Raw genomic sequence first — 15,996 nt, forward strand, 5'->3', positions numbered from 1 at the left:
ACAACTGAATTTATACTTGAGGCTCATTTGTTCCACCCAAAGCTCCATATTCCACTGTCCAAGCTTTTATTAAAATAAGTGTTGCAAGGCCTTATACTCCTATCAGCACACTTAAAGCCAAAAGGTAAGCAAATTTCCAGAAGACTGCAGTCTCCTAGACTTGGCTGGCTTAATCTACCATTTCTTTTTCAGTATCATTTTCTACCCCAAAAAGTCAGTTGAAAAAAATCAGATTTACCCAATATTTCTAGGCTGAAGAACACAGAGCTTCCCAAGGAATACACAAAACCTTATGGCATTACAACTTATGGCTAAGATTGTTTTGGGTAAGGAAACGTGGTTGATGGAGAACAGAGCCCTCCAGTTTGTGACAGGGTGGACACACACCTGAGACAAAGAAAAGAACAGTCTCTTTCACTTACTGCAGCCCCTCGCTCCTGCTAGGGGGGTTCAAGCTTGAGACTGGAGATTCCACCATTATCTGGGCTTTTGGGCACAGAAAACCCTCCTGTCTCCTCTGTGACCTGTTTTCTTCCCATCCCTTGCAGCTAAGGGGGGTAACATCAGGGGCCTGAAATACTCCTTGCCACTGAATAAGTGCCTCATACAGAAAATGCTTACTGTTACCTGGGAATAGAACACAAAATCTTGATCCCTTGAAAACACAGAGCATTTTTAGTGTCCTGCAACCCTCTGAGGTTCAGGTGCAGCAGCTGAGATGGGACTATGAGTGTCCCACCAGCCCTCTAGAGGGAATGGAGCCACAGCCAAGCCAAGATGTATTTGTCTGCATTATGCCACTCTGTGGACCCACAGAACATAAAACCTCACAGCCTCAATGTGTCCCACCAGAACACCTATTTACAGGATTTCAGAACTCCTTCAAACACCAAGCTGTGTTTGCTGGGACGCGAGCTGATGTACCTGTTAGGCACAGACAGCCTGCACCAGCTGTGGAACATCTGCAGGCACCAGGGCTGCCACAGTGGCACTGCCACAATCACAGCTCAGGGGCAGCTCTCACCTGCTCGTGGGGCATGGCACAGGCCCCACATCACACTCTGGGGCTCTGGATAGGTCTGAGCACTCACATCACTGGCACAGTTGTTTTGCTGTGATGCAAGTGCCACGTAAAAAGCAACAATGTGCACGCAGGCTGGGGGAAATGAGAAGCAATGAAATCTAATTGCAAAGGCAATGAAATGGAGTGATTTGTAGTAATTCTGCAAAGGCAGGTTTTTCTGTTTGCTCTGCTGCCAAACTGCAAACTCGTACCTGCAGGAGGGCTCAGGGTCTCTGAAAGCTCTGGTTGCTCTAAACCTCACAACTGGCTGTAGTTAATTGTTTCCTTCACTCACCCAGCCTCAGCCACCCTCTAAGGCACAAAACAAGCCATTAAACACCCAAACTATTTTGCGACAATGGAGCTTTTGCCCATGTCAACTGGGTTGCTAAAACCACGGAATGAAAAAAGATCCATGGAGTCACTGTGCAGCACTTGGACCCAGCTTTGGTATTTTTACTGGGTTTGCTCTCAGTCTGTGCTCGTATTTCCAGGAGTTGCCATTGGGGTGCCAAATACCTCCTTTGCAAAGTCCCCCAGTCTGGGTTAAACTCTTAGGAATTTTAATCCCCCTGCCTAAAGAGACTCAGGAACAAGTTTTTCCAAGTCAAATCATACCCCTCCCCACCTGCCCATTTTTTTGCTTCCAAAATCTCAGAATGAGAGTTTTCATTTAGTTTTGACTCTAAATATAATGCTGCTGAAATTTACTTAGATAGTCCCTAAAAGAATAACAACTTTATTTATTAATTTTCCTCAAACCCAGCCCTCCAAACTCAAGCAGCAGCTTACAGGAATGAAATTATATTAAAGTATGCAAGGCACTCCATTATGTACTGTACACCTATGAACTTAGATCCTAATTACTAAACCATGTTAGAAAAAATAGCTCAAATCAAATAATAAAAACATGAAAGATAAAAAGATGTATTTTTAGAAATATAAGTGGCATTAATGTCAGAGACAAGATGAATACACCAACATGGTGGTGACCAGATTTGCAAGGGGAGCAGCCCATCATTATAAAGAAAAAATTTACATCAAAACCACTAAATAGGAGTTTTAAGCATGTAAGTACTCTCAATTCACATGGATTAATCATGGGCTTGAAGTTGCCCATATGTTTATATTTGTGTAGGATCAAGAGTTACTGCTTAATATCCATTGTTGCTATCCAGCATGTTAAGCTGAATAGATGTACAAAGTATGTATCAGTATTTTGTGTTATTCTCAAAGAACCTCTCAGAAAACGGTGTTGCCAAGAACACAAGTTACCTACAAAACCCAATAACTCAGGTGCAGTTATGTCACAAAGTTTACTCCAGAATCTGCTTTCCTCCTCTGATTTTCTCTGACTTTCCATCTCTCCACCTTCTGCCCATCACTGTTTCTCATTTCTATCCCAGAATGGGAGAGGTAACCAGAAGATTAATTTTAAGGATCTAGCTTGTCAAGGAACAAATTACATGTGTGGAACCGTACTATTTCCCACATACATTAATATTAAATTTTTAAAACCTATGAATCAGGGATGGCATCCATACTAAGCATGTTTTAAATCAGGTTGCTATTTTGTTTTAAAAAGCAGCTATGAAGAAACAGCATATTATTCTAACTCATGTTGTGCAAATAAATGGAAAAGGCAATTACAAATAAAAGAGGACTTGGTTAGTGATACATTTATCTGGAACTAGGAAGGGCATTAGGGAACACTGCACATACAGATTTATACTGGGATCCAGACAGAGTGTTTATAGAGACCTCATACAAATCAAGAATATCTAACCAAAAGCCTTTCTGTCAGTATTGAAAATTTTAATTCTGTCACTTGCCTTTAGTTTTTATTGCACTGGTGATGACACATGATGTGTCCAAACCACACTCCACAACCACAGTGTTTTAGCTCACACTGCTTCTACCTGTCAAGATCCCCAGTTCAGCCTCACAAGCAGCATTCAGGATGGCATCATTTTCCATAAATCTGCCTTGGTTCCAACCCTGACACCCCTGTCATTACTGCAGGTCACTGCCTGGCTGACATTTGACAAACAAGCAAACTAACACCATCATCCAGTAGCAAACGTTTCAGAAAAAGCAAAAGCTTCTCATTAAAAAATTGTTCCCCTTGCTCCCACATCTGCTAAAGAAAGCTGGCATTTCTTCTGAACATATTGCCACTAAAATCTTTATTATTATGGCCTTCTAGAAAGTTAACAGCTAGAGGCTTGATCCTGCAAGCACAGCTGGGCATACAGTTTGGCAGCATAAACAAAGCCATTGTCTTTGTATGATCAGATCCCATTCAGCACAATAACATGGCAATTATATACACAGGTGAATCCATTCATTTGTGAGGCAGGAGATGGCATAAAGCATCCTCTAAAAGATAAGGAGCAAACATTCACAGATTTTAATGCTGAAGAGCCCCATCTGACAAATGGGTTTTCTCTTATGTTTTCATCTTTTAACAAGGAGTTCTTGTCATTTTACCAGAAGTGCCAACTGAAAAAATCTGTTCACAAAACTGACCCACTACCTTACAAACATTAAAAAGCTCCAAAGCAGAGTCACACAAATAAATGCAAATAAAACAAAATATTATCAGATAAAGCCAACTTACTACTTTGCAGACATTAACATTCTAACCATGAGCCTTAATAGCTTTATGCTACCTTCTTCTACAAGCTTTGATAGAAATACTGACTGTGACAAGGGAAAATAAAATTTGCACAAGAGGAAGATTTTGAAAAAGAACTTCTGATAAAAAACAGCAGAAGGGGTACCTGCACATATGCAAGTCACCTGATCCAGACACCATATGAAAAGAATTATCTTTTGAGTTTGCTGCACCAATAATATCTTTCAAAAGTCCTGGTATCTGGAGAGGCACTGCAGTAAGGAATGTCAGATTTTATTTTTTCTTTTTTTAAGATGAACGTCTGCCTTCTCCCTTAGGCTTGGTCCTACTTTATGTTTCTACAGGCATGTCAGCACACATGTAAGCAGTTTTACTGAAATCAAGGAATCTTTATGCAGTCAAACTCATTCTCTGCCTGTGGGACATGGTCTTTAGAGAGCAAACTACTGGGATAAGGTCTCATCTTCCTTCTGCAATTCCATAACACCCAGGACAGCCATGCAGTGGATCTGGGCAGGGCAACTAACACATGAAATTCCCCAGCCCTGTCCTACTGGGGGATAATGAAATACAGCAGCAAGAGTATGTGCTAAGAACACAGGAACCTCAATTCTGCAAACGCTTCCACATGTGATTAATCCTGAATGAACGCTACTTAATTGGATTCCAGATAATAGAGTCTGAAGAATTCCTTACAGAAATACAAATTTACACTGGCTCAGATGGAAACTATGACATCTGGGCTGAAAACCAACAAGCAACTAATTAGTTCAAGAAAAAGATGACAAAAACATGCCACTACAGTAGGACACAGTGCCTGGCATGAGATGCCTTGTTTAGGTGTATTTCTTGCCAGGATCTGCCTCCCTCAGCTCCTTTTTCCAGGTTCTAGAAGTGGCATTTGGGACAGCAAGGTGGGAACCTTTGCAAACATTCAAAGATAGTCTCAGGCTCGTAGGTGTGCAGTCAGTTCCCTTCACCCAGGGATTGTAAACCCAGTGACAACTGACTCACAGCCCTGGCTCTGTGAGAAATACGAGCTGCACGTAAACTGAAATTCAGTCTGCACAGGGAAAAACACAACACAGCTGGGAAAAAGGATTGGCAGTGTCAGAGAGAGAAAGCTGGAAGCAGCAATACTACAGGAAGCCAATAGCGGACCACAAGTTACATTTGAATAACCAGTGTGCTGCAAAGGTCAAGGCACTCTGCAGCAATCCCATATACAAACACACATCCTGCCAGCATGGGCAGAGCCCCACAGGGTGAAACTGCACCTGGGAGAATGGTCCAGCCCTGGTGCAGGACATGGATGGACAGCCTGGAACATGTTAAATGAACCTAAGAGAAATATACAGATGCTTAGGGCAATGCATACACCAAAAACATTCAGTGGGGCTGGTGGGATTGATTGAGTGTTCAGAGGTAGGAAAGCGAAAAGCAAAACTCAAGAGGAGGGAGGAGACAAATCTCCTTTTGAGGTTCAGTGCTCTTCTTTCTGGCACCCCCTTATGCTGCTGTGCCAGGACAGACAACTCATGGCACAAGTGAGTCCAAACCCTGCTCCATATCCCACCCCACAGTGCCACAGAAAAGGTGAACTCTAAGTGCCCTACATCCAAGCATCTCCCAGAGGATTAAGCAGAAGAGCAGCAGCAGGAGCTGCCTCCTGGTTACCAAACAACGGGTCAGAGCCTGGGGTAACAGTCAGGGATGGAGACCTGGATTCTTGTTTTCTACATGTGGAAGAGATTCCAGATGATGAAGATACACTGTCCTCCAAGAATTAAAAGAAAGGGCTGACAGTAACCCTTTATGGAGGTGTGAATGCTGTAAAGTATAGTTTTGTGAAGCTGAAGAGAAACTAGCAAGAAAGAGCTGCTTGGTTCCAATGACTTTGTATGCAAAACACATCAGCAGATCAAGGAAATAGCAGCAACTCCAGAATTGTTCTTTGCAACTATAGCTTTTGCTCCTCTCTTTGCACTTTCCTGCTTCTCCCACCTGGATTGCATCTCCAGACTGATGCCACATCTCTGTAAGGTCACTCCCTGTGTTATTATTAAGTTTCAATATGTACTTATATTTAGTACATTCAGTAATCCAGTCTGATATGGGATTGATTCCCAGAAATGGTTTGCATTATTGTGCAATTGTATCTTGAGCTCTCCCAGACTTAGAATTTCTTCTGCCTTTGGTGTAGTTTGACTCTTTGTATTTTAAGTGGCTTCATAGGTAGGTGCCTTCCAAGGCCAAGGAGAACAAAGTTCCTGACTCTAAAGGCTGACACTGTTTCCTAGCTGACATCAGTGACACCACAGTGACATCTGTAAGGTCCCTACAGCCTGGAATTTTTTCCTTCCTCCCTGGCCCTATTTACTCTGCTGCATGTAGGATGTTTTGTTAACTGATGATCTTAAGGAAATTCTTTGGTAAATGATATTCCTTGCCCTGTTTTTCCTCTTTTGTTATATGATGTCTTCTATTCAAGCAGCCAAACCAGAGCTGGCAAACAGTCTCTCTCTAGGTTTTCTACACATTGCTGCAAGGCAAAATAAACAGTTGTTTCCAGTTTGCATTGTCAGGGCTACAGATGTATGCTAATTAACCTTTCAATCTGCCGATGGAAAGCTGAAAGAGATTTAAATGTACTTTTCTAAGGCAGAGACCAAAGTCTGTGGACACCTGTCCTTTCTAATGCTGGGCTCTGCATGGCCCAGAGCAGAGCACGTCATGTCCTCCCTTTATGTTGACTCTGAAGGCATTTTCAGATTTCAGCAGAGCTTTACTAAAGGCCAGGAGGCAGAGATCAAATCCTTCTGAAATTCAAGGACATTACGTGTCTTTCTGGAGAAACACTGATGCCAAGGATAATATTTGAGTTGACCTGAGACCACTTGAAGGATGGGGAACTTCAGACAGGAACTCCTTCATAACATGGGAAGTTCATTGTTTTGTTAAGATGCTGCAGTATTGACTCAAATTTCTTACCCTCCTTTTGTTTTCTACAACCAAAAACCCACAAACAAACAAAACCAATCCCCAAAGCCAGGTCTCATACACCCTTCAGGCAAAAGTATTATCAAGCCTCTCATGTCAAACAGTCTGAGCAGAAGAAAGGAAAACGAAATGAATCTGCAGTTTATATCCAATTTCAGTATCAGGTTTAGAACTGGCTGCTACACAAATGAATGAAACAATCTCAGATGTGCAAAGCCAGTACTGCAGAGACCTTCCCAAGAGGAGGAAGCGAGGATCTGTTTCCTTCTTTAAGTTTTAAAAGCTTTACCTCATGATACCGCCTTGTTTGCCAAATATTTCTTGGAATCTCTCAAATAATGGTTCATTCTCACTGCTCCATTGTGCTTCAGCCAAACCACTGGCTGCTGCTGCTGCTGCCTCTGCTGGAGCCCAGAGCCAGCTGATGCCCTGTGCTCTCACATCTGCTCCTTTCCAGGGCAGCCTGTGCCCAGGGCAGGTGTGGCTGCACACACACTGACACATCCTGGGAGCCGGGATCTGAGATGGTGGCACAGGGGCAGCCTTGAAAAGTGCCAGGGTGCCTAAAGAAACAGCACAGTGCTGATGTTCAGCTAACTCCTAACCTAATCTCCTCAATCTCCTCCTAATCTCCACAACCTGCTCCTGCCTGCTCCACACAGACTCCTTCCCAGTGTTTGTTGCTGTATTTACCACTCAAACTGCAGCCTTATTCTCCCTTATGCCTCTCAAGTACACAGTGGAAAGGTTTTTACAGCTCAGGCACCACCATTTGGAACAGTTAAAATGCCCAGCCTCTCCCCATTGTTATCCCTTCTCCAGCATTATCAGGAAGTCTTTTCATCTCTCCTCAAATGACAATTGTATATACTTACTGTCAGCAATCACTTGCTTACAAGATTTTTATTACCCTAAATGCAGGAAGACTTGTTAATGTGTTATTATGACAGGAAAATCAGGAAATGAAGAGTTAAGGCTGAAAACTCTGTCTTCATTTTGCTGCCTACAAAAAATTAATTCCAGTTGAGAATCCTAAAAGGTTCTTCACCTAATAAAAAAAGAGATCTGTCATTTAATGAGGAGAAACTAATATTTCTCCTATCTTTTTGTAGAAGCAACATACAGATTGACTTGACAGGCTACAGGTTTCACTGGAAGGGGCACTGTTCCATCATCCAAAATACATATCCAATAATTTCCATGAGATCAGTTGATAAAAATTATTCAGTGGCTCCAAAGTAATAAGGAAAAGAATCTAACAAAAAATCTGTGGAGTATGGGTATGAAAAAATTTTTGCTTATTGCTTCAAAACTTCTGAGACAACTGTTAGCTTCATTTGGACTCAAAATTGTGACACTGGAGGAGAAGATGTATCCATCTATTGTCATCTACACAAAAAGATCAGACTTGCACATTTGGGGCTAATTATTTAAACTAATTAAAGAGGGAAAAAAACAGCAGAGAGATTTAAAGAACTGAATTTTAAAGATGTTTTCCCTTATATCCCTGCTGTGCTAACAACAAACATGGAACATCTTGGCCCCAAAATGATTTGTTTCCCAAACAAGAGCAAAGGTTTTATTGTAAGATATGGTTCAACTTCATGTATAAAAATTATGACATTTTATGCTACAATCCTCAGATGAAATCTTTTTAATTCAGACTTCAAACTGATTGCAGAAGGACAGAAAAAGACCATCAGCTACTTAAGTTCCCTACTTTCCAAACAGTAGGACAATTAATACTTCACTCCTTGTTACTTTTGTTTCAGGAAATGAAGGACTCATTACTCAATGAACTGATTAGGTCACTGAAAATGCATTCACCTGTACTCCAGGACATGACCAGGTATCTGCAAATAAGTTTAAATGCTGTCTAAGCAACATGTGTCAAGGTGGTGCAGAAGAATTAGAAAGTCCAAAAAATTCCATAAAGGACTCGTTGCCCTAAATGTGCTCCTCTCCCATGCACCAGAGCAGAACTCATGGAAGTGCTGCCTGAAGAAGCCACAACCTCACCATCAGTTCCCAGGATAAGCCAACCTGTGCAGTGATCAGCAAATCTGTCTCATCTCAGAAAGGAACAAACAGAGACCTGCCAGGAAAAATTGCTTGCAGATCTCCAAGGACTGATGTATGGTAAGGTACATAATTAAAGAGGGAGAGAGACTGAAGAAGCTCTGAGCTGGTAAAGGAGAAGTCACAGGGGACTCGTATTTAGTAACATGGCAAAAGTGAGATCATAAACCAGAGCAACCAAAAGGGGGAAAGGAGAAAAGCACATGGTGCAGGACTGGACAGGTCCCAAGTGGCCAAGGAGAAAAGCTCAAAAGACTGCAGACCAAGTTTTGGCAGAAAAACACAGAGAAAGATCTGTTGTCTATTTTGATGGACCCTTTGAAGTTTTCTGGATCTAATCTGATTTTTGTCTGTCATTCTTTGCCAAAAAAGATAAACCCTGCCAGGGAAAAACCCACCTTCCCTTATTCTTGTATTAATACAAAAACAAATGGTCTGTTTTAAATATCAAACACTTAAAACACAGAACCTTTCTTCTATGATGTGTTGGAGAGTTCAATATTTGCAAGCTGTCATACTGGCCATTATAACAGACCAAAGTTGTTTCTGTACCTTGTACTTTATAAAATGATGTCAGAATATAAGCCTTGGTCCTATTTCTACAACTGCACCAAAATCAACCCTCTGGCTCCATCCACATTTCACTGAACTGGATGACAGAGGCTTATTTACTAAAATTTCTGCATAGGGGTGTCCAAAATATATTTTTGAAAATTTTTTTTGCTGATACTGAAAGTCTTCTGTTACTCTGTAGTAGCCATTTCTTTTAACAGTGTCTAACATTATATTACATTATGATACTACAGTGTTATGAGCCTTTCTAGGCTGTCATCTAACACAGTCTTTAGGCAGAAGCTTACCTTTAAACCTTTTCCTTGAATGATTTCAGTTCATACTTTGAGGTGCCTTACTTTCATGCCTTGTTGGAGGGGGGACACAGTCAACAATACTGAAAACACTGAGCTGAAAACTCCCATGTAATCACTACATTATGATGGCTCAGCCTGCCACTGACACTAGTTCCCATTAAAATGACAGCATTTACTATGTATTACTCTAAGCAATATACTGAACATTTCACATCCATTTGCAACTAATACATTGAAGTGCCCCAAATCCCATCCTGCCATTGCTACTGGCAGATGTTTTTTCACAGTGGCATTCATAAGAGTGGCATTCATTCATTGTTAGCTAAGTAGCAAATCTGGAGTTAGAGTACATGTTAATTCAGAGTAGCAATAAAGGAACTGGACAAGACAAACAGGAGTCCAGCGAATGGGAACTTCACCCCGACAAGATGGCAAATACACCTTCATAATGGTGTGACATCAACATTTAAAGGCTGTGTTCTCCTCCCAGCACAATACTCTAAACAGCTTTAAACATCACTTATTTATATTAAAATCCATTTTATTTACATTAAAATACATTGTCTTACCTGCTTGGGTCTCTTATATCATCCCAAATAAACTTTGCCATCCCTACACAAACTCCTGCTTCTTATCCAAATACAGTTCTTGTCTCCCCAGCTGCACAATCCTAGCCTTCTGTTCAATAATGGCACCAGCCATTTATTTGGGCATGTTCTTATTTTATTGAGGTCATTCCAGACTTTTTCTCTGCTCTCTACAGTTGCATTAACAGCTTCCTTCCTATTTTTAAATCAGTAGCTAATTTCAGCAACTAAGTGCCTATTGTTTCTTCAGGGTCACTCATAAAACAAACACCATTATTGATCTTTCTGAATCTACCACTAGTTTTCCCTTTTATCTCATCTGAGTGACTATTCAAGGGGCAAATTCTCAATAAACCAGGACATTTATCCTAGATAAACTAGGGTATCTGAAGGAAGAGGTTTTTCTGTATATGTGTGCTAATACAGCTCCTATCACAGCAGCATCAAAGAAACTCATAAACCCTTAGGGATTTTGTCTCCACAACACCTTTTTAAGGGGACAAGAGTTGTTAACTGTCTTTTACAAACAAGGAAGTAAGATACAGAGAGATTTAGTGCTTCAAAGGCAAAGGCCACTCATCAAATGTACAACAAATTAAATTCTTATTTTCTACATTTTAACCACAATGCTATTTTTGCATGCTCTCTGGATACACAATTGCTTACTTGTTGGATTGACGACCTGGCCAGTTTATATTTATCCTGCATTTTTGATGAGCATCTGAAGACAACAGACATCACAGACAAACATAAAAACCACATTAACCAAACTGTATTTCCTTTACCATTATTATTGAACTTCAATACAATTCTAAACCGATTTGTTGTCTTTCAGTGAAGCTAAAGGAAATTTTGGCTTGGCACAAGAAAATGTGATACCAAAAAGCAAAGCAGCCCTTCCAGGTAATAAGACCTAAGTGATCTCTTTCAGCCATCAGGTATCTGGCCATTATTCTTTTGGCCAAGTGTGGCAAATCCAGTCCTTCTCAAATGAATTCTAGACCAACCTACAAAGAAATTTTAAATGCAGTTCGACTGCTGGAGCACTCCATCAGTTATAAGACACAATTTTCCAATGGCTCCTTGGCATTTCATCACTATTTTGCCACTTTCTGCATCTCTTTTCTCTCTTTACTCATAGGGATGGTTTGTCAGGCTTGTTTTTACTGATCACTGCATCAACAGAGCTCCAAAGAGAGGGGTGGGAATTGAGGCAGGGATTGAGAGGGCTGCCTGTGCTGGGTTTGTCTGCAGTGCTGAGCCCACAGGGAGAGACAGGAGTCACTGAGCTGGGGCAGGTCTGCATTCTGCTGCTGGAGCCTCTGGGATCCAAGGAACCTCCTCTGCACAACACCACCCATGTGCACAGAAATACATGGCTGACTCTGAGCCAGGCCAGCTATGTCTGTGTTTCATTAAAGGGCAGGCAGATCACTTCTGTCCTGCTCCAACACTTCACAGGTTTATTAAACACAGTTTAAGAAGTTTGTCCCTAGACAGGAAATTCATGCCAAAGGTCTCACTGGTGCCAAACACCACTTGGTAGGGGCAATAACACTGCCATTTAAATGTATTGTTACGCATATTACTGAAGCTACTATATTAGCATGAAATATAGAAGTTTTTATGAGAATACAAAGATCAAACATGCTAATTGCATAATGAAGAGAGAAGTAGCTAGCAACCACTCAAGGATCTGGAAGCAAGTGAATCCCCTGGATAAAAGGCATTCAGTTAATCAGAAGTTGCATTCTCAACTCAAATATTTATTTGCTTCCTATTTGTATGCCATAAGGTTTTCTGAGGAGCAAAATAAAGACGAATGTTCTCACTAGGTTTTGCCTTCATGGAAGAAAGTGTGCATCAGGCAAAACTTGGCAACCAAGATGATGAAAAGTCCTAGCAAGGATGGCATGAACTGTAATTTTAACAAGGTTCAGGCAGATATCAGCCTGCGTACCATGAAGTTGTATATTATGGCATCACGAGCCACAGGAGCACATTCTGTGCACACTCTGCTGAACTAACACCCAGCACTAATGCTCCCCTCTCCTGACAGCTCTCTTCCTACCTGGTGGTAGACTCTGGGCTCTCTGCAGGTTCTGCCTCTACTTGCTAAGTCATGTTATAACTAGAGACTGCTTTGTCTTCACTTGAACTTTACATCCTGTTACTCTGCACAAAGGAAGTGAGTTATGTGAACAGCACACCTATTTTTTCCTAGTCAAGATCTACTTTGTTGGATATTATTGCCATTCAGGTGCCTATTCAGTGAGCCAGTCAAAAGCTATGATCAGCTGCATAGCATATAATGATTTTTTGAAAGGAAAGAAAATGCCATTAAAACAAAAGGCCCTGTTCTGCTTCTGAGTAAACAAATGGGAGTTTTACAAAGGCTCAAAAAGGAAAGGGATTAACATGCTTCAACGTGGTAATGGTCTCAACTGTTCACATTAAAATTTTCACAGTAAATTAAACCATGACAGAGGTAGGAAAGAAGTCAATTTTCAGTGGCTCATGCTGTTCTGCTGACATAAATTGCCATTTTTTAGGTAGTATATCCACCAACCTGTATAATGATAGAATTACAAAACCACAATCCGTTGTTGATTATGTTCGGCCTTTTGCATGCTAATTTTAGCCTGCTCTGCCAAAATAATTGCATGCACCACCTCATTACCAGGCTTCTGGATATTTAGAACCCTGTCGCTATTCTTTTTTTACCGACCTTTGCTTAAGCCTGCTGTGCTGGCCTTCCCTCCTTGTACAGTGTCTGCTGCTCAACACCACTTCTGCTTCCCACTTCTGCCCAGGACACCTTCCCAGCACTTACACCCATCCTTTTCCAGGGCTGCCTTGCCAAAGCTAATGCTAAATGTCAGTCCATCTCTACCCTGCTCATCCATGTTTCCCTGCAGGTTGCACACAACTCTTCACTATCTTCATGCTCTTTACAGTCCATAAAGAACAACAACTTTCCTTGACTAGGAAATGGCATGAAGCTCTCCCCAGTCATCCCAGCAAGGCCGGGGAAGACAAGTAAACACAGGCTCACTGGTTGATGCCGGCCAAGAGTTCCCACAACACGTGTTACTTAGTGAGTTTACACAACAGTGACCAAAGAGGAGGGAAAGGACAGGCCATGTAAGTGTGCCAGCACCAGACCCCCCACGGAAAGCTCTGCCCTTCGTTATTGTAGCAGCACCAGAAATGGATGTTCAAGTACAATCAGCGCTTATCTGACCGTCAAATGACCACGGTGCCTTTGCATCTCAGTTGCATCACGGCAGTGTAAAACAAAAAATGACAAAGGCCTATGAAAGAAAGTCAACCCAGTAAAGGGCAAGGTGCGGCGGGAGGTGTGGCAGACCCCAAAAGCCTGGGCGCAGTGGGGCGGCTGCTACAGAGCCGGACCCGATTCGCCCGCCCCAGGCTCCCCGGGCCGGGCCGATCCCGCAGCCCCGGGACACGCACAGCCTGGCCCGGGCCTCGCCCCCTGCAGAGCTGTCCCTGCCCCGGGCCGTGTCCCTTCCCGCAGCTGCCCGGGCCCGGCCCGCAGCGCTGTCCCGGCCGGCGCTGGGCCCCGGGGCCGCGGGGCGGCGGCCGCCCTGCCCTGCCCGGGCCGCGGGGGGCGGCGGGGGCCCCTCTGTGTCCCGGGGGAGCCGCGGGCCGGGGCGAGGGAGGGCGCATAATAAACAGCATCGTTTTCATGCAGGCAGGGCTGCCGGCTCCCCAAGCCTCCTCCCCGCGATAACAACCCAGGTACAGCCCGCGCTCGCCCCCCTCCCTCCCCCTTCCTCCTCCTCCTCCTCCTCCACCTCCTCCTCCTCCTCCTCCCGGGGGGCCGGGGAGAAATCTACAGATCAAAGAAAAGATGCACAATAATAGCGGGGTGGGCTCGCACCGCGGCCCCCCGTCCGGCGGGGCCGGAGCCGGGGCCTCCGGCGGCTCCTGGCCGCGGCCCGGCCGCTGCCCGCCCGGCCGCGGGGCGATGGGGGCGGCGGCGCGGGGCCGGGCGCCCCCGCCGCGGTACTCACCCGGGCCGGCCAGTGCGGGTACCCCTTCATTTTGGCGAACACCAGGTCTCCAGCCTTGTATTCTCGGGGCCGCGGACGAGCCATCGGGAGCCGCCGCGGGAGCCGCCGTGTGTCCCCCCGCCCTCCCGCTCGCCGCCCCGGGGGCAGCCGGGCGAGCCCCCGCGGGGTGCGATGCGCCCGGGCACGGGGCGCAGCCGGGAGCGGGGCCGGGCCCGCGGGCGATCCCCGATCTCTCCGGCGGCGGCGGCGGCGGCGGCAGGAGGAGATGGGGTGTGTGTGTGTGTGTGAGTGTGAGTGTGTGTGCGTGTGTCTGTGTGTGTGAGTGTGTACGCGGGGGAGGGGGAGGCCTTGGACACAACCCCAGCAGCCCCCGGTACCAGGGAGCGGGCTGGCCGGGCGGGGGCGGCCGGGGAGCCCTCGCCCCGCGGCGGCGGCGGGCGCGGCGCTGCCCGCGGCCCCCCCGTGCGCGCTGGGCTACGCCGCCCGCGCCGCCCGCTCCATCCCCGCCGCAGCCGCCGCGGCCCCGGGAATATGGAGCCGTCTCCGACGAATTACTCCTCGGGCAGCGACCGAAAACAGGATCTTCTTATCCCCCCCCACCCCGCCCGCGCCTCCCCCCGCGCTTTCCCTTCCTGTTATTTTCTAGGTACACAGATCGGTTTCTATGAAAATAGGAGAGCAGAGAGCGCTCCAGTCCCGCCCGGCCCTCCCTTCCCCGCTGAAGCATGACACGGTTCTTTATGCGCGCCCGACATGGAGGCAGGGCGGCGAGGAGAAGCCGGCCGGGGCTGGCGGCAGCGCTCCCGCTCCCCCGGCCAAAGGCGCCCGGCCCTTGGGCCTGGCACTGCCCTGGCCCCGCTGTCACGGAGGCCCAGGCCCAGCACGGACCGGCCCCTCCGGGTACCTGCACACCCATCCTGAGCCCTCCCCATGCCAAGCAGCCTGAGCACACCCTAGGCAACGGCCTGGCTCCTCAGCACAAGGTTGTCCCAATTTCTGTACTCAGCCTCTCCTCCACCTGCCTTCTCGGCTTGAAACTAAAACCCACATCCACCAAGCCATGGACCTTGGAGCTGCACAATGGTGATGTCCCCTCACAGGGTGTTTTGGATCTCTGCTTGCCAGTGATGCTGGTTTTTCCCCGTGGAAGGGAAGCCCTGGTAACTCACAAATCCCAGATATTGCTGCTTTTACCATAATGTTATCAGTTCAGCTGTAATGTTCAAACATCAATTATTATTGACATTTATTATACTCAATTACCTTATCTACTAACACTAGATAGGCACCTGCCAGGTGGGTCATGAGCAGCAAAGTTTAGGAAAGGTTTTTCTGCAGGTCTGGCTGAAACTGTAGCAATAGGTTCCCCAACCACTCCCACATTTAAGATGGCAACTGTCCTCTTTGGGTTTAGGGAGACAGCTCTGGCTGATACTTCCCCACTGCCAAGGAAAGCACCTGGCCACAGGCAGCTCCTGCTGATGAAGAAGGAAATAGATGGCTGAAAACTGTAGGGTCACATTTTGGGGAGGGAGTAGATGGACCACAGAGAGCACTTCCAGTCTGCAATGGCTGGTAATGGCAGAAAAATAAAATAAATAAATGCTTCTTCTAGCACCTGTTCCTGGGCTGGCACAGGACCAAGAAAGCTTGTTTTTTATGGTAGCCCCAGATGTGGCTCTGGAGCCCAAATGCTGCTGCTGCTAGTTTGTAAGTCAAGAAA

The 15,996-nt window shown here is 45.3% G+C and overlaps 1 protein-coding gene across 1 annotated transcript in view; it reads right to left on the reverse strand.

Moving 5' to 3' along the window:
* HDGFL3 (HDGF like 3) overlaps positions 1 to 14,417 on the reverse strand; it is a 37,290-nt gene extending 22,873 nt beyond the window's left edge. Inside the window, exon 1 of the mRNA XM_058033571.1 lies at positions 14,274 to 14,417. Coding sequence (XP_057889554.1) covers positions 14,274 to 14,357 — 84 coding nt within the window. The 5' untranslated portion in view covers positions 14,358 to 14,417. The remainder of the gene's footprint in view (positions 1 to 14,273) is intronic.
* Positions 14,418 to 15,996: the final 1,579 nt, after the last annotated feature.

Source organism: Melospiza georgiana, chromosome 13 (assembly GCF_028018845.1).
Source record: "Melospiza georgiana isolate bMelGeo1 chromosome 13, bMelGeo1.pri, whole genome shotgun sequence".
Lineage (NCBI taxonomy): Eukaryota > Metazoa > Chordata > Aves > Passeriformes > Passerellidae > Melospiza > Melospiza georgiana.